The sequence below is a fragment of the Odontesthes bonariensis genome, chromosome 7, assembly GCF_027942865.1.
Source record: "Odontesthes bonariensis isolate fOdoBon6 chromosome 7, fOdoBon6.hap1, whole genome shotgun sequence".
Taxonomy (NCBI): Eukaryota; Metazoa; Chordata; class Actinopteri; order Atheriniformes; family Atherinopsidae; genus Odontesthes; species Odontesthes bonariensis.
The window spans coordinates 21,641,453-21,658,802 of NC_134512.1; the positions used below are offsets into that span (position 1 = coordinate 21,641,453).

General features: G+C 38.7%; 2 protein-coding genes across 3 annotated transcripts; one reads left to right on the forward strand and one right to left on the reverse strand.

Moving 5' to 3' along the window:
• Positions 1-13: 13 nt before the first annotated feature.
• LOC142384099 (uncharacterized) lies at positions 14-11,873 on the reverse strand. 2 transcript variants are annotated; one of them, XM_075470060.1, is made up of 29 exons: positions 11,413-11,873; positions 10,578-10,629; positions 10,458-10,475; positions 10,324-10,377; positions 8,015-8,116; positions 7,242-7,328; positions 7,067-7,159; positions 6,843-6,923; positions 6,558-6,626; positions 6,369-6,458; positions 6,175-6,264; positions 5,990-6,070; positions 5,814-5,888; positions 5,271-5,354; positions 5,089-5,175; positions 4,891-4,971; positions 4,244-4,333; positions 4,075-4,161; positions 2,713-2,787; positions 2,420-2,509; positions 2,243-2,323; positions 2,067-2,141; positions 1,774-1,857; positions 1,592-1,678; positions 1,394-1,474; positions 1,147-1,215; positions 879-1,004; positions 653-800; positions 14-527 (listed from the first exon to the last, which is right to left on the reverse strand). In XM_075470060.1, the coding sequence occupies exons 1-29, from the start codon at positions 11,728-11,730 to the stop codon at positions 65-67; spliced, it is 3,018 nt and encodes a 1,005-aa protein (XP_075326175.1). In that variant the 5' UTR covers positions 11,731-11,873; the 3' UTR covers positions 14-64. The 2 variants fall into 2 exon arrangements, with proteins under 2 accessions (XP_075326175.1, XP_075326174.1); XM_075470059.1 differs by having other exon boundaries at positions 1,592-1,684; positions 11,413-11,872.
• Positions 11,874-13,061: 1,188 nt separating this feature from the next.
• Positions 13,062-17,323, forward strand: LOC142384101 (aromatase-like). The gene is made up of 10 exons (XM_075470062.1): positions 13,062-13,164; positions 14,095-14,307; positions 14,679-14,829; positions 14,929-15,083; positions 15,174-15,350; positions 15,478-15,592; positions 15,672-15,786; positions 15,865-16,027; positions 16,114-16,355; positions 16,438-17,323. Exons 2-10 carry the CDS (start codon positions 14,172-14,174, stop codon positions 16,687-16,689), a joined length of 1,506 nt encoding a protein of 501 aa, XP_075326177.1. The 5' UTR covers positions 13,062-13,164; positions 14,095-14,171; the 3' UTR covers positions 16,690-17,323.
• The last annotated feature ends 27 nt before the right edge of the window (positions 17,324-17,350 follow it).

The window sequence follows — 17,350 nt, forward strand, 5'->3', positions numbered from 1 at the left end:
CCAAAGAAAACAGTTGAGCTTTCATGACAGTTTTACTTTTTTTTAAAAGTTTGATTTCTCTTTTCTAGGTCTGTTTGAATTTAACTCGGCAGACATTAACACTTCTGTTCTCCCACATGTACAAAAGCCTTTTTTTGGGATAGTATGACAGCATAGCCAAAGTACTATTCCCTGGCCTTAAATCAAAACTTGCATCTAGCGGACTTTGTGTCTTTAAATCAAAGGCATATGTCACTCGTCTGTCTTTGTCATCTGTAAAATACAGCACCCCACACACAATGAAGGCATTCCCTGCTTTAGCTGTGGGGTAGGAGGTGTTAACAACAGACTCCTCTCTGAATGTGTTGGGGTTGAGCTTTGCAACCATTATGATATCATCTGTGTTTGAGGCAAAGATGACCCATAGTCCATTTTCATCAACAGCAAACTTGAAGTATGTCTTTGAGTTGCGGAAGAGATACGTCAGGTTGTGATATCTGCTGTGTGCCATGCTCAGAGTCTTTGTGCTCCTGGTGTCCAAGGCAAACCTGTAAAATCAAAGTTTTGATCATGAGTACAGTGAGAAGCTGGGAGAGAACTCACATCAGACACTTCAAGATGGTTGAGTCAATAAAGCCAACGTTTGAACACATGTTTGAACACAAAGACTTACTTTACGAGACTGTTTGTTCCTCCTTTGTGGAAGTAAAATGACCCTTGATAAACAACATGGCCGCACCCCTGGTAGAACGACAGAACATTTATACTTTTGTTTGTGCCCTCGAAGGCTAAAATGTTCCCAAACTCCAGTAAAATTCGACCTGTTGAAGAAATGTTCCGGTGTTAGACAAGTGAACTCTACGATGGAGTGAGGAATAAATGTCTGCTTCGTAAATCACCCGAGAAATGTTCGGCCAGCCAGACTCGAGTATCATCCAGCTCTGACGCATCCAACATCCAAGCCCCGAAGGTCGATTGCATTTCAATCACTTTCTCTGAACATTTGATACTTTTGACTTTACAATCTGAATGAGTAATGAGAAAAAAAATAAGTTTCTGAACAAACTGTACTGAAGATACAGATACTGAGTCTGAAACAGACACAATCAATATATTGGAAAAAAAAAATTGGATAACTTGAAGCTCAATTCAACAAAATGTTCACACCGGTTTTTGTCCGTCTCCCAGGATTGGTCAAATTAATCTTATTGTCGTTCTTTAAAGGATATGAAGATTCTAAGAAAAGGGGAAAGAAAAAAGTGTACTGTGAGATCATTATTCTGTTTGCAGTTGTGATCGGTTGTAAATCAGCATACTAAAAGTATGGGGCAGCCTTTAAGACAAATAAAGGAAATGTAAATGAGAGATATGAAAAAGTCAACAACTAATACAGCTACATGTGGCAGTTTCTCACCACTTTTCATTGGTTTATCGACAAAGCCTCCACTGACATTTAAAGAGTCTCTCCTTTGACCCACATCTGCAGAGGGTGAAGCTGTAAAATGAAAAGAAAAACAAACACACCACTGTTATTGAAATATAAAAGAACACACAAACGAATGTATTTAGGCCTTTATTACATTTACATTAAGTGAAAAATACTTTTTCTTACTTGTCAATAAGGTTTCTGGTGTCTCTGTGGCCTTCTCTCTTTGGAGATCATCCAAGGTGTTACGGCTGTTATCTTGATGATTTAATACTAACACTAGAATACAAATGATCAGGTATAATGAGCGTTTTTTTTTACATAAATAGTCAAAGTTAGACTTGTCTGAAATTTTTTTTTTGCTTTACCAGATTCCTTTTTTCTGTTTGGATGATTTCTAGAGTCAGTGACATTGAAGGCATCTCTGATGTCTCCAGCTGCTGTTGGTGACCCTGCAGAGCAGCAAGTAAGGTGAACACATAAAGTCAAATACACATCTGCATATAAAATCAAGATATACTGTCTTTGTATACACACATATATATATATATATATATATATATATATATATATATATATATATATATATATATATATATATATATATAAAGTCTTGTTCTGAAATCTTATGCTGATAACAAATACAGTGTGACATTTTTACCGCTCTTCAAGCTTATTTCATTGATGGATCGGCTGCCATTGAAGCCATCCCTGGTTTGGTTTGCATCTAGTGGATCTGCAGAGTGAATTCACACGTTAAATTTTGGATTATTTCATTTGAATAAAGCGATGAGACGAGGTTTTAAACATGATAGGTGGATGTAGAGGATTTCCTGCCTGATAAAGATTTAACTGATCCCTCTGTAACATTTCCATTATCCATGTAACTGTTGTAATCTTCATGAAATGGCGGTGGCTCTAGAGGTAAAAAAAAAAAAAGGCAGGGATGGGCAGTGTAATTTCTTTATTTTCTCTCAGATTTTTTTGGTTATTTCTAAAATCTTGATGGTTTACCATGTTCCAGATGTGTGACTCGAAGTTTCTCAGAGTCGGTGACATTCACCACATCGCTGGCGTTTTCAGCTTGATGTGGTTTTAACGAGTCTACAGAAAGAAGAGGAATGTTCTAATTTGAAGAATTCATACACAAATTAAAAATAAATACAATATTGTCATCAGAGTCTTTCTGTCCCTCAGAATTCATGTTTGGTGTGGGGAAGTTTCTCAATTTTGATACAAATATTAAACAATGGTAAAGATCAATGTGAATTATCAGTCCTCATAACAAATACAGTCTGAATATTTACCAGTTTTCAAGTTTGTTTTGATTATGGCTCCGCTGTCATTGTAGGAATCACCATTTTGGTTTGCTTCGACCTGATCTGAAGAATAAAATTACACATTTACATTCAAATTCAACTCCTACTTCAATCTAATTTATTTGTATAACATCTTTCCTATTGACATATAGATTAAGGTGCTTCGTGCGATAGAAACCAAACTAATAATAGAAATGACACTGCATTCATACGTGCACATAACACTCACATATATTCACATGCAAATAAAATAAAAAATCTAAAAACAATTTCAGAAAAAGAAAGAAGATGATCAAGGAAATTATGGCACACAAGGGATATAAACTAGGCATGGTTAAAAAGAAATGAAAACATTAACAGTTCAGAGCCAAAAATGACCGTAATTCACAGACTGTTTAAGAAAGAAAGAAGACAAAGTTAATGATGATATGCAGACGAACAATTTTGTACATTGGGTAACTGGCATCAGATAAAGAAGGATAGCTCAAAATGATCCCACAGAATCTCTTAAGTGACCAGATGTACAACAGGATACTCAAGGGGAGATTCTGGATCACCTGAGACAGCACTTAGCTGAAGGAAAGTTTTAAGTCTATAACTGTAGAGATCGAAAAGGTGTCTGCCTTCCTGTCCCGAACCAGGAGCAGGATCTACAGGAGAGGGGCCTAAAATCTGAGGGCTCTGCCTCCATTCTGCTCTTGGAAACTCTGTGAACCAAAAGCACATCTACAGTCTTTGAGCAAAGCGTTATTTAGAAAATAAAAAAAACTACTGTGGTGTTGGCTGGAGAGGGCCTGGCAGCTGTGGGTTTCTGGTGATCTCTCGGGTTGGTCACTGTGGGGGCGCTATTTGTCTGGCCCAGTTGAGGGCTTTGGTGGTCCATTAAATTCTTTCTTTCTTTTGCTCTTCCCCTTATTTGTTTCCTGTCAGGTTCGGAATTAATATATAATTCTAACAAAAATAAATAAATAGCACTGAAGCATCAATGGGAGCTTTATATCCATAAAGCGTCTTTGGCAAAGCAAATGTATTTGGCACAACACGGCATTCAGACCACCATTCTGCTTGCCATGATGCTGGACAGGGTTAAAAAAATAAAGTATAAAAATGACTGTGAGGTCCTGAAGATATGATGGAGACCAGATATTTAGAGCTTTGTAAGGGAAAATAAGAATTTTAAATTTCACAGGGAATGAAGAGATTGGGACCTGATAACATGGAGTTACACCATTCCAGTGTAGAAGTAACAAAAGCGTAGATTTTATCTATATTTTGCATTCAATGCTTCAAATTCTTTTTCAGCAAAAAGAGTAGATTTGAAAGTATTAAAGAAAGCAGAGCATTTCTTACTTGTCAATAGCTCCACTGGTCCCTCAGTAACACTTCTTGAGGCCGAATCATTCAAGATGCCATGGCTGTCTTCCTCATGAGCTGGTACTGAATTCAAGAAATGTTAAATAGAATGAGGTCAAACATGACTGTTTTACTGTTCATATTGTCAGAGGTTTTAATGGTTTACCAGGTTCAGTCTTTCTGTTAGGATGTCTCTTAGACTTAGTCAAATTCAAAGCATCTCTAGTGTTCTCAGTCGACTGAAGAGTTGGCGATTCTGAGAAAAGAACGATAAGATTCAACTTTAGGATTTGGTATACACAATGAATAAGTGTGCCGATTAAATGTTAACTTGTATAAAATCATAATTTTAGGGTGAAATTCACAATTTACCCATCACTTTTCAGAAATCTTTCAGTGCTGGTTTAATTTATGTTTCTGTTGATAAGGTTAACAAAAAAATAATCAAATCCACATTTTCGTATAAAATAAAGAGAGCAGTGCTCCTCATCTACGATCCTCAGAAGCCACCGCGCTGCAACCTTTAGATGTTTCCCAGCTTCTCCTGACTTAAGTTAATTGGGCCATTAACAGGCTTGTGCAGAACTTGAGGACAAACTAGTGAGGAGAGCCGTTTCATTTGAATCAGTTAAGTAAAAAAGTGTACTGTTACTCTCAAAAATTCAAAAAGATCATTATTCTGTCTGCAATTGTAAAAAGTTGTAAATCAGCATACTAAAAGTATGGGGCAGCCTTTAAGACAAATAAAGGAAATGTAAATGAGAGATATGAAAAAGTCAACAACTAATACAGCTACATGTGGCAGTTTCTCACCACTTTTCATTGGTTTATCGACAAAGCCTCCACTGACATTTAAAGAGTCTCTCCTTTGACCCACATCTGCAGAGGGTGAAGCTGTAAAATGAAAAGAAAAACAAACACACCACTGTTATTGAAATATAAAAGAACACACAAATGAATGTATTTAGGCCTTTATTACATTTACATTAAGTGAAAAATACTTTTTCTTACTTGTCAATAAGGTTTCTGGTGTCTCTGTGGCCTTCTCTCTTTGGAGATCATCCAAGGTGTTACGGCTGTTATCTTGATGATTTAATACTAACATTTGAATACAAATGATCAGGCATAATGAGCGTTTTTTTTACATAAATAGTCAAAGTTAGTCTTGTATGAAATTTTTTTTTTTGCTTTACCAGATTCCTTTTTTCTGTTTGGATGATTTCTAGAGTCAGTGACATTGAAGGCATCTCTGATGTCTCCAGCTGCTGTTGGTGACCCTGCAGAGCAGCAAGTAAGGTGAACACATAAAGTCAAATACACAATTGCATATAAAATCAAGATAGACTGCTATATAGATATATCAGTCTTCCTCATACAGTCCTCAGCGGCCCCTGTCCTGCATGTTTTAGATGGTTGCCTGCTCCAGGACTCCTGACTCAAATTAAGGGGGCCAACAAGCTCGATGACAAGCTATTGAGGAGAGCCACTTCATTCAAATCCGGCAAGTTGGAGCAAGGAAACGTGGAGGGCAGTTGCCGCTGAGGACCAGAGATGAAAACCACTTATAATTAGCATAGGAACATAACCATAACATAGAATAGAGAATCACAAGAAATCTTGTAGTTTTTTAAACCAGGACCTTGTTTTCTCTTTCTTGTTTTATAAATATATATATATATACAAAAGTCTTGCTCTGAAATGTTGTGCTGATAACAAATACAGTGTGACATTTTTACCGCTCTTCAAGCTTATTTCATTGATGGACCGGCTGCCATTGAAGCCATCCCTGGTTTGGTTGTCATCTAGTGGATCTGCAGAGTGAATTCACACGTTAAATTTTGGATTATTTCATTTGAATAAAGCGATAAGACAAGGTTTTAAACATGATAAGTGGATGTAGAGGATTTCATGCCTGATAAAGATTTAACTGATCCCTCTGTAAAATTTCCATTATCCATGTAATTGTTGTAATCTTCATGAAATGGCGGTGGCTCTAGAGGTAAAAAAAAAAAGAAAAAAAAAAAGGCAGGGATGGGCAGTGTAATTTTTTTATTTTCTCAGATTTTTTTGGTTATTTCTAAAATCTTGATGGTTTACCATGTTCCAGATGTGTGACTCGAAGTTTCTCAGAGTCGGTGACATTCACCACATCGCTGGCGTTTTCAGCTTGATGTGGTTTTAACGAGTCTACAGAAAGAAGAGGAATGTTCTAATTGAAGAGTTCATACACAAATTAAACATCAATACAATGTTGTCATCACTGTCTTTCTGTCCTTCAAATGGTTGCGTACCAGGTTCAAAGTTTGGGTGGGGAAGTTTCTCAAAGTCAGTCACATTAAAGTCATCTTTAATGGATTCACCAAATGGGTTTGGTGGTAACACTGTCGAGTAAGAAGTGACATTGAGGAAGATGAGTAAAGGATGAAGTTAAGATCTCATCTGTATATTTAATCATGTCAAGACTGAGACTCAAACCTGACCTGTCATTGTTTCTGAACTGGATTCAATCCAGCTTTCGTCTCTGATGTCTGGGCGAGGTGATACCAACTCTATAGGGGAAAAAGACTGGATTGGAAAACATAGTCCATCACACCAAACGTTGTATGGCACTACAGTACAGAGTCATTCCTAGAAAATCATTTTTCAGTGACTAAGAGCCACAGTGCTTCCATAACAGTTTTCTGATATGTATAATGAAGTTGGACATACTTGTGAATGTATCAGTACTGACAGCAAACACAGGACACAGTATAATTGTTTCTTACCATTTATCACTGTGCTGTCTGTCACATATCCGCTGTCACTGAAGGCATCGCTGTTGCCATCTGAAACTGCAGTGTGTAGGACTGCAGGATGAAACAAGACAGTATATTACTAATGATCAAAATTTGCAGCAATTCTATTTCTGAAGCAAGAAATAAAATGTGTGACAGAGCACAACTGTGTCTACTTTCACTTTCAGCTCTAAACACTATAAAGTATTTCTTACCTGTTGATAACTGAACTGGAGCCTCTGTGACATTTTCCCTGTTGGTATCATCTAGTGAGATGCGACTCGAGTTAAGATGAAAAAAGACAGACTCTAGAAAATCAAAGGGGTTCAGTTTTATACACTTTTTTTTACATAATACTTAATATGGAACAAAGTATCAGTGGTAACAAACCAGAGTCCATCTCTGTGTCCGGACGATTCTTAGAGTCAGTAACATTCAAATCAACTCTGGCGCTATCTGGACGGGCTGTTGTTGACTCTGTGATGAGAAGAACACACATGGTACACACGCTCAGTACCATCAAAGCAACATATAAAAGGAATATGTTACACACTTAAAGCCAAAATTATCAAAAACAAGCTTGAACACAGACTTTCTCCAATGTGGACTTAAGAAGGCGGCTCTAGTTTGAGGTTTTCCTGTTTTTGACGCATCGCGGATGTGTTCAAGGCCACAATGATTGTGGTCCCTTTGAAGGGATTTTTTTTTCTCCTTCAAGGAGTCATCCATCTATTTTTTCTTTCTTTTTTTGTCATCCTGGCTACCAGAATGTTATTCCTGGTGATAAAATGTTAGACTTTTTTGATGGTGCCTTTTTTATGTGTGTTTTTCCTTTTTCCACGCAGGAAAATCAGATGAAAATCCAGATTCTGATACAGTCACAGTGCTCGAGCACAGAGGTTAAAACTTTTGGTGGAAACAAAGGTGGAAAAGGTAGCACTTATTTTGAACAATGAGGATAAACAGTGCAAAACCTATGTCATCACTGGAGCCTGTTATCTGGTAAAGAACGTGAATTCAAGACAGTGTACATCGGCTGACACACAAGTGTATCACTTGATGGATTTTATGTTTTGAGGAAAGGCCTCTGGATCATCTCTGTTTTTTGGATGTTTTGGTCTGTGAAGATGAAATGTACAGCTTCACTGTATCAAAGTTCCTACCCTTTGACAAGTTGGTGTGATGAATGTGCTCTCTTATGATCTTGTTTATTAATTCAGTGGAGCAACAGCCAGGACAGGGTGCACCAGGTGGACCAGGAGGACCTTAATATAGATAGATAATCAAGACAAAGACATGTGAAATTTTCACAATTATAAAAAAAATACTGCAGGTCTGTGACATGGAATCTTTACAAGAACAACAACAATAAAAAAAAAAACAGTAATGTCTTGATGTTTACATGCAACTCCACATATTCATTATTGTAAATTCTACCAAATTCAACTACAATAGAGAAAAACATGAAACATGGGCAATTTTCGCATTCAAAGCTGAGGAAATCTTCAATGAGTTCAAAAGATTGAGCTAAAACAACATCCCCCTCAGTTCATATCACTACAGGATGAAAAAAACAGTGTAAAGCTGTGTAATGACATAAAAAAAAAGAAAAAAACTCTCAACTGATGAGTGCCTATGCGTTAAACTCCAGAAAAGCTAAGTGTTTAATAAGGGTGTAGTGAAATTACAGAAATGTGGGGATTATATTACCTACGGTACAAAGTCTCAATACAATATTCCAAGAATCCAGAGATCTTCCAGAAATTTATTTTGGAAATCATGGACACTGCGTCCTCCAGACAAAGGAGGAGAGGGACCGTCGCCATTGTTATAAGCACACATGTCAAAAGTTAGCATCTTTGATGATATCGAACTGCATTACTGCACATCGTGGTTAAGTTGTAAATTTTTGAAAGCACCATTAATGTCAGAAGCCAATGTTAAACAACATTCTGCATGTATTACAACTGCATGACTCAGTGTTTAAACACAGATCTGTTGGAAGAGATGTTTTGTGTAGGGCTGGGCAAGTTAACTTGTTATTATTGCGTTAACGCATTAATTATTTGACGTCGATAAATATTTTATTGCGCATTGACGCATTTAAAATTTTAAAAAACCCCAAACATTTTGGGGGGGGCTTTTGTGCCTTTAATGGATAGGAAAGTTTCAGAGAGACAGGAAGCAGGGCGCAGAGAGAGGGGGAATGACACGCAGCACAGGGCCGTCCGATGCGGGACTCGAAGCTAATGGACCCAGCTGCTATCATTGTAAAAGTCCGTTGCTCACAGGCTTTTATTTTGAAAAAGACTGTTGCTGTCTGCTGCGGAACCGGAAAAGAAAGTAATCGGCGGATCCACCAAACATGGAGAAGGGTACGGAACTTTTACTCGGCCATTTTCATTTTAAAGTTCTTCCAGACGGCGGAGTCGACAGAACCAAAGTCATCTGTAAACACTGCCAAGTTGAATTGTCTTCTCAGCGTAGTAGTTTCAGTCTAAAATATCACTTAAAGGCGAAACACACAACTGATAGCAGCAAGTCATTCAAGGAAACAGACAGTGGAGCGAGGCTTCTACATAAAAACTACAGAAAGATGCTGATGTTAAAAGTGTGTTTGCACAACAAATGTTATGGCACTTTCATTTATATGGAAGTACATTTTAAAATAAAACTAAATGCTAAAGGCTATACACTACTTTTGAATTAATTTTTGGATTTTGCGTACAAATGCGATTAATCGTGATTAATCAGGGAAATCGTGATTAATTAGATTAAAAATTTTAACAGTTGCCCAGCCCTAGTTTTGTGCTCCTTTAAGCATTCCCCTTTTACTGCGTTGTTGACCTGTGCTGCTGTCTAAATGACATTTTTCTAAAAGTAATAACATTCCTTGATTTTAACATTTGTTTTGGTCCAACTTTTGACTTCGTCAAGTATTTCAATCATTGGCAAATCATTATGTTTTTTTTTTTGTTTTTTTACATTTCAGACAGCATGCCAACTTTTTTTTTGTAAACATTGACTAGCGATCATAACCTCAAATCACCAAACCAGAAATCTAAACAACAAAAAACAGGATGGGCCTAAGTTTATTGCATTGTAGTGAATCTTTCAAAACATGACTGAACAAGCGTTTCTTTCATGATAAAACTGAGGTGAACTGAGGTGAGCTGTTGAATGTGAATTGTGTTTATTCCAAATTCAGCATAATTTATGTTAATCAGCTGCAGCAAACATTTACGACAGCGCCGCAGTAAACAGCTGTGTGGCAGCTGTGGACAAAGGGTCTTGCATACAGTGAGTGGGATGCTCATGTTGTGCAATCACAACTGAACAATGACAGGCTGTTTGAAACATGGGAGCAACTTCTGTTTCTGGGCTTCTTCTTCTGTTTTGGCCTGCTGTTCTGTACAAGATCACTCCACGAGAATGGGTAATTAGATTTATGAGACATTAAAAGATCTCCCACCTCTTTTTCCTCGTCTGCCCTGTGGTCCTGGTGAGCCGGGTCTGCCGGGCAAACCTGATACAAAAAAATACTTTGTTGTGCCGTAGTGACAGATGGAGGAAAGTTGAACGGCATACTCAAGTGTAATATTTTACCTGGGGGTCCAGGTGGACCTGGACAAAAACACAAACAAATAATGTTTCATTTAAAATGAATGCAGCAGAAGCGCCACACTGAGACAAATAGCTGGTGTGGAAAATATTTTTGTCATGCACCTGTTAAACAAATTCCTCTGGAGCTGTTGCACAGATCAACAAAGGCTTTGAGCTGGAAATAAGGAGAAAAATAGAAAGAATCAATAAAAATAGTCTTGGTTGAATTGAAAATGAAGTACACGATGAATATGGTCATATTTGTGCTTTGAATTCACATCAATACAATCAAATCAATTTTAGTTAACCTATGTTAATCTCTTAATTAGAACTAAAACAATTCAGTTAAATAATCAGGTTGGTCAAATAATGTTAAATAACAACCTTTTGGTCTTATTGAATTATCTTTGTTTTCTGTTTCTAAATATATTAAACTAAATATCCTCTGGTTTAAACTGTCAACAGTTTCAGACATCGCCTTGGGATCTGTGAGCATGTTTTGGAGGTGTTATTTCCATTTTCATTTCTTGCATTTGACAGCTTCAAAAGAATAATTCATTTAATCAAGCTAAACATCAGTTGATAATGAAAACAAAGCAGTCTGTACTCCCCATCAAAGAAAAAAGTAGCACCCTCTGAACAATTGCCAGTTCTTTCAGGATGTGAGTTGAGGAAGGAGCGGGCGGCAGTCACACTCCACTGCCCAAAGTATTTATCCAGGAAACTTTTAAACACAGACCCCTCTAAATTGCTTCAACAGACTCTTGGATTCCTCGAATAACATGGACATGCTTCTTATCCAAAAAGGGGAAACTGAGGAAACTTTCCAATTGAGGATTAAAACAATAACCTGTTGATTCCTCCCCTCTTTTAAATATAGAACCATACATTTCTTGCCCAGTTGAAACATCACTCAATCCCTCAAAATAGCCCACATGCAAGCGTTTAGGTGTCTTACAGGAACCATGGAGTATGTCATCAGCATCAGCATGTCCTTGTCTTGGCTTTCTGCCGGGTCTCCCTCCTGATTCCGCCTGCTGCGGTGGAGCTTCTTCAGCTCTCCGGCTTCTCCAAGTTGTTCTGGCAGGATTCGTGCCTGCAGCCTGCAACTCTGTGACAGTTCCTGAATTTGGAAATCCAGCCGGGCCACCTCCTCTGCCAGCTCTTTGTGCTGGAGCAGCAGGAAAACTAAACCTGCAGAGCCCAGGAGCAGCAGCACACACATCCCTGCCAACAACATTTTCCACATGTGAAAACTTCCACACGTTTCTTTCATGTCTGTGCGCTGTTCCCTGGACCTCAGCCGCAGAGTGATCTGAGCTCTAAAATTCACAAGAACACACAGCACATATCTGACGACCTGCCAAGGGATGAGACGTCAGAGCGTAACTGCACTCAAGCTGTTGTAGAGGAACAAACATGTCCAAATGTGTCTGTGTGACTGCACGGGAAACATGGATTGCGCAACAAGAGCCTGGGAAACAGTTAAACAGTGGACTTGCCTGATTTAGAAGCAGCGAATAGACATATTTCAAGAATGACACATCCTGCAGATAGTGTAGGGGTTCCTATTATTCTGGTGCGCATCCTTTCAATGTTATTACCAGCCCAACCCACTCAAATTGACAAGGAAGTGGAATAAATAAGTTGGAAACAAGGGACACGTTTGTTTGAATCTACAACAGAGCTTTCAGAGAGCTTTCCGTAAATGACTGTGAGGGGTGTACATGCGTGGGTGTCAAATGATCCTTTTTGTGAAAGGGGTATTTTGCCACTATGCATCTCCAAATACACAATCATTGTTGCACAAACTTTCTACTAAGCTTTCCACTAAGCACATAAGCAAACTCAAAGTGTTCTTATTTAAAAAACAAACAAAAAAAAAAAGTCCAAATCATTTCAGCTTCAGTTGCAAGGTGTAATGGAAGTTTTTTGGCCTGTTTCAGATGCAAGCCAGTACATCAACTCTAAAAAAATGAGAGGCCAGTATCTTTATCCACAGAATGGCAGCTATTCACAGGTAGTGAGTTTGAAGAGCAGTTAATTATGAGCACATAATATTTTCTTGAGCAGTGTTTTCTCTTTAAAGTTCCAGCTACAGCGTAACACGCACCAAGCATGTAACTATGTAAACAGAAGTTTTGAACACATTTTCTCACAACTTAGCTTATAAAGTGAATCATATTATCTTTACCATTCTCTTCTTTCCCTTTTTGAACTGCTGGGGGAGTGCCCGCTTCCTTTGACACGGGTCAGCCTGACCCAGCTAATTAATTTCCCCTTGAAAAGCCTCCTGGGTTGATGAATTGGATGCTGGGGTTTCTTTCTACATGACAAAGCTAAATGTGAAGTAAGCCCATCTAGGGGAAAAAAATAAAATAGAGGACAACCAAAGAAAGACCTGCTCTTTTTTGCATTCTTAAGAATGAAATTTAGAAAAAAAAAAAAACACTCTTCTTTCTTCTTTTTTAAGCTGATTTGTGGTTTAGACGTGCACTCTTTTCTGGCCTGTCCACCACTTTGCCACAACAGTCCTTGTAACCCACAAGTGGCAGTGTTTCTAAGCAACCGGTAAAATGAAGGCTCGACCAAGGATTTATAAACACTTGATCCACTGTGATTTATGTGGAAGAAGAATGTTGATCACCTTTAAAACCAACGGAGGGATATCTGTAGTCCTACTTGTTAGGGGAAGAAGAGGAAAGGAGAGGTGAGTAGCATTATTTGATCTTATATAACAAGCATCTGAAAACAATTTCTGGTAATGCATTTTAAAGACACAGCTTAAATATGGCACATTTGTAAAATTACATTTCACACAATGAGAACGTTTTGAAAGACTTTGTTTGCTGTCACACTGAAAACAGAAAGTTGAGTCAGAAATTCACTTAAAATCCCAACTACAACTGTATTTGCACATTTGTGGAATTTGGAGTGTTTATCCAAAGCCATGACACGTCTTGAACTTAGGATTGTTTCACTCTTTTTAAGTCATGCTGTCCAGCTGTTTTAAAGAGTTTTCTTTGCTTCTCAGCTTTTATGACAAAGGAACGAACGAACTTAAAGCAAAATGCAATTCTTTTATTTTCTTAAAAGGCTCAAAATGAGTAGTTGCACTGAAGATTTTTCATCGTAACTGCCCTTTATGAAATTACTCAAATTTAATCCCACCATCGTATTTCTTCATCATAGTTTTTTTCTTTTATTATTCATCAGTAGTAAAACAATCAAGTGAGATCTGCCTGCTCAGGTGCACATTGGCGTAAAATGTCAAAGGAGGAGATCATCTAAATCAATTATCATTCTAGTCTAATGTAATTCCCGGAGGAACATATTCACTACACGACTGTTCAAATGATGTAAACAAAATGACAGAAAAGCTGAAGCTCTGAAGCTATTGACAAAAATCAAATACTTGAAAATGCATGTATCTCAGAGGATAACCCACATCAAACTGATAAGAGTTGATATATTTGATTATATGGATGTACTTTAAAACAAGTGGTTCATCGTAACGCTCAGTGTGGGTGGAATGTACCTCAGTGCTGTGTTACCTCCCAGTGCAGAAGGACAGAGGGATTACAGGGATTATTATTTAATTATTACATTAAATAATAAAGCTTGCTTTCTTTGCTCGTAGGACACCTAAATCCTATCTTTGAGCAGACAGCAGCTGCAGTGAGTCTACTCTGTTGTGCTGGACAAACAAACGTAACGATGGCATCAGAGATGCTCACCATCGGCCCCGTGGTTGTTAATCATTTTTCTGTGGTCACCCTCCTTCTGCTTCTTCTGCTGCTGTCGTTTCTGTTCATCACCACCTGCAGACGAAGACACCAGTCCCACATACCAGGTACAGTAAAACACTTCAGCTTCTGTTTTTGTTCAAATAACTTGTGTATCCCAAAGTGCAAACAGAGAGGCAAGCAGAACTGTCTCTACATGGTGAGAAGCTAATTCTATTACACTTGAATGAAATTAAATAAGGTATTTTTGATTATTTTTATTACTTTCAACACACATTGCCACAATTATATGATACTGATTTATTCACGATGAGTAGTGGCTTCAATATTAAGGAGATAAGAGCTTGAACATCTCATTAGCACTAAAATAACCTCTTTATGTGTCTGTCTCCTCTACATTGACGTGAGACTTTGAGACTACTTCAGATGGTTTCTACTCAGAAATAAAAACTGAATTAAGCATTTTTCTCTCTGTCAGGTCCTTCTTTCTTAGCAGGGCTTGGTCCACTTCTAACCTATGCCAGATTCATCTGGACTGGGATTGGAACAGCGAGCAACTACTACAACAACAAATATGGCAGCATTGTCCGGGTGTGGATAAATGGGGAGGAGACCCTCATCCTGAGCAGGTATGTCTTTTTAGATTGAACTCTTTGGCACCCGCTTTTACAGAAAAAAAATAAAACAACTGTGACAATATGTATGTCTTGGCCTGGCTTCTCTTGCAGGTCGTCTGCTGTGTACCATGTGCTGAGGAGTGCTCACTACACGTCCAGATTTGGGAGCCAAAAAGGCCTCGAGTGTATCGGAATGGAGGGGAGGGGTATCATTTTCAACAGTGATATCCCACTGTGGAAAAAAGTGAGGATATACTTTTCTAAAGGTGAGAAGTCAGGGTATTGTGGTGGTACCTTGTTTGGTGAATGAAATACTGCTGCACTGAAATGCTGAATGGTTTAGTGGTGCACCACAGCTCTGACAGGTCCCAGCCTTCCGAGGACTGTGGGAATCTGTGTGAGCTCCACAGCCAAACACCTGGACAGCCTGCAGGACATGACCGACACCTCTGGACATGTGGACACCCTCAATCTCCTGAGAGCCATTGTGGTTGACATCTCAAACAGGCTGTTCCTCAGGGTGCCACTCAATGGTCAGTTGCATGTTTGCTGTAAACACTTCACTCAAACTATGTATTTTCTTCCAGGAAAATTAACGTTACAAGTTCCTACATGGAAGCCTTCAGCTCCTGATTATCATTTTTTTCTGTGATGACTCAGAGAAGGACCTGCTGATGAAAATCCACAACTACTTTGAGACCTGGCAGACAGTTCTAATAAAGCCTGACATATTCTTCAAGATGGGATGGCTTTACAAGAAACACAAGAGAGCAGCGTAAGATCCTCAAACCTCACAATTTCTGAACATTTGGTTTGAGACTTCCACAATCTGATCTGGGTTTTTGCCCCAACAGCCAAGAACTGCAGGATGAGATAGAGAGCCTGCTTGAAATTAAGAGAAAGATTATCAGTGAAACCGAGAAGCTCGATGATGACCTTGACTTTGCAACAGAGCTCATCTTTGCCCAGGTTTGTCTTCTTTTGTGGATCTGTGTGTCATCAAGTTATCGTCCTGTTGTGTGATCCCCCGTTTGCTCTCTCAAACAGAACCACGGAGAGCTGTCAGGAGATAATGTCAGGCAGTGCGTGCTGGAGATGGTGATCGCGGCACCTGACACACTTTCCATCAGCCTCTTCTTTATGCTGATGCTGCTGAAGCAGAACCCAGATGTGGAGCTGCAGATAGTGGAGGAGATGAACACCATGTTGAGTTAGGGCAGATTTACACAACATTCCTGCATTAACTATGACTGTAACTGTCATGTCAAACTAGTCTAACGGGTCGCTCATTTGCAGGTGGAAAATCTGTAGAAAACACTGATTTCGAAGGACTGACGGTGTTGGAAAGTTTCATCAACGAGTCTTTGAGGTTTCATCCTGTGGTTGATTTCACAATGCGGAAAGCTCAGGAGGATGACAACATCGATGGCACAAAAATCAGGAAGGGAACCAACATCATTCTAAACATTGGTCTCATGCATAAGACTGAATTCTTCCCTAAACCCAAAGAGTTCAGCCTAACAAACTTTGTCAGCACAGTAAGTCGGCTGAATGTTGTGCAACAATGTGTGACTCTGGAGGGTGAAATAAACAACAGTCATTACTTCCTCTGCTTGGCAGGTGCCCAGTCGCTTCTTCCAGCCCTTTGGCTGCGGCCCTCGTTCCTGTGTGGGCAAACACATCGCTATGGTGATGATGAAGGCCATCTTGATTACTCTGTTGTCTCGTTACACGGTGTGTCCCCGCCAAGGTTGCAACCTCAACAGCATCAAGCAGACGAACAACCTGTCGCAGCAGCCTGTGGAGGACGAGCACAGCCTGACCATGCGCTTCATCCCTCGTACAACGCAACCACAGCACAGTCAGCTCTGAAACATAAGAAATCTTTTGGCAACACCTTGCATTTGCAGATATTAAAATTTGCTAACTACAATGGTTAACGTGTTAGACCTGCTGAACTGGAAATATTTACATGCCGAGACAGAAATCTATTCAAATCCTTAACGTTCACTATTAAGAGGATGTTTTGTCTTCTGATGTCCCCTTTAACAACGGGGGTGAAATGTTTAACCAGAAAAAGAGCAAGTTGTAGTTTTCTGCCTCACTGGGTACAATAGAGAGACCGAAGAAATGAAACTCCAATAATATAACAAGCATGCTCTAACATTGGGCCAACTTGCCCTTAGACTTCATACCTTTTACAGTGGTGGGAATATCTAATAGCGTAGTGTTTGTAATTTGTACTACATAGACCCTGTTTAACCATGAAAGTTATTTTTGATGTTTAATATTCGTAGCATTATGGTGTAGTAAACAGTGCAGGTAACATCACAGTCTCATAAGTGATCATGTTTTTTTTTTTAAAGTGGATGCGGATTTAAATGTAGACTGTATTAGATTAATATGGGGAAATGTTAGTCGTTTTCACTTTTGTTGCGTGCTGCAAGTACACAAATCCCATCGTTACTTTACAGATTTTTTTTCAAATAAAAAGTAGACCATTTAAGAGCAAAGAACATTATTATTAGATTAT

Excerpts from the sequence above, each read along its gene's own strand:
- LOC142384099 (XM_075470059.1), bottom strand. The coding sequence starts at position 11,730 with ATGAAAGAAACGTGTGGAAGTTTTCACATGTGGAAAATGTTGTTGGCA. Across the intron at positions 5,355-5,813 it reads TGAAATAAGCTTGAAGAGCG|GGTCACCAACAGCAGCTGGA; the intron begins GTAAAAATGTCA and ends GCTGCTCTGCAG. Across the intron at positions 5,176-5,270 it reads AAACAGAAAAAAGGAATCTG|TATTAAATCATCAAGATAAC; the intron begins GTAAAGCAAAAA and ends TTCAAATGTTAG.
- LOC142384101 (XM_075470062.1), top strand. The coding sequence starts at position 14,172 with ATGGCATCAGAGATGCTCACCATCGGCCCCGTGGTTGTTAATCATTTT. Across the intron at positions 14,830-14,928 it reads GAGACCCTCATCCTGAGCAG|GTCGTCTGCTGTGTACCATG; the intron begins GTATGTCTTTTT and ends CTTCTCTTGCAG. Across the intron at positions 16,356-16,437 it reads TAACAAACTTTGTCAGCACA|GTGCCCAGTCGCTTCTTCCA; the intron begins GTAAGTCGGCTG and ends TCTGCTTGGCAG.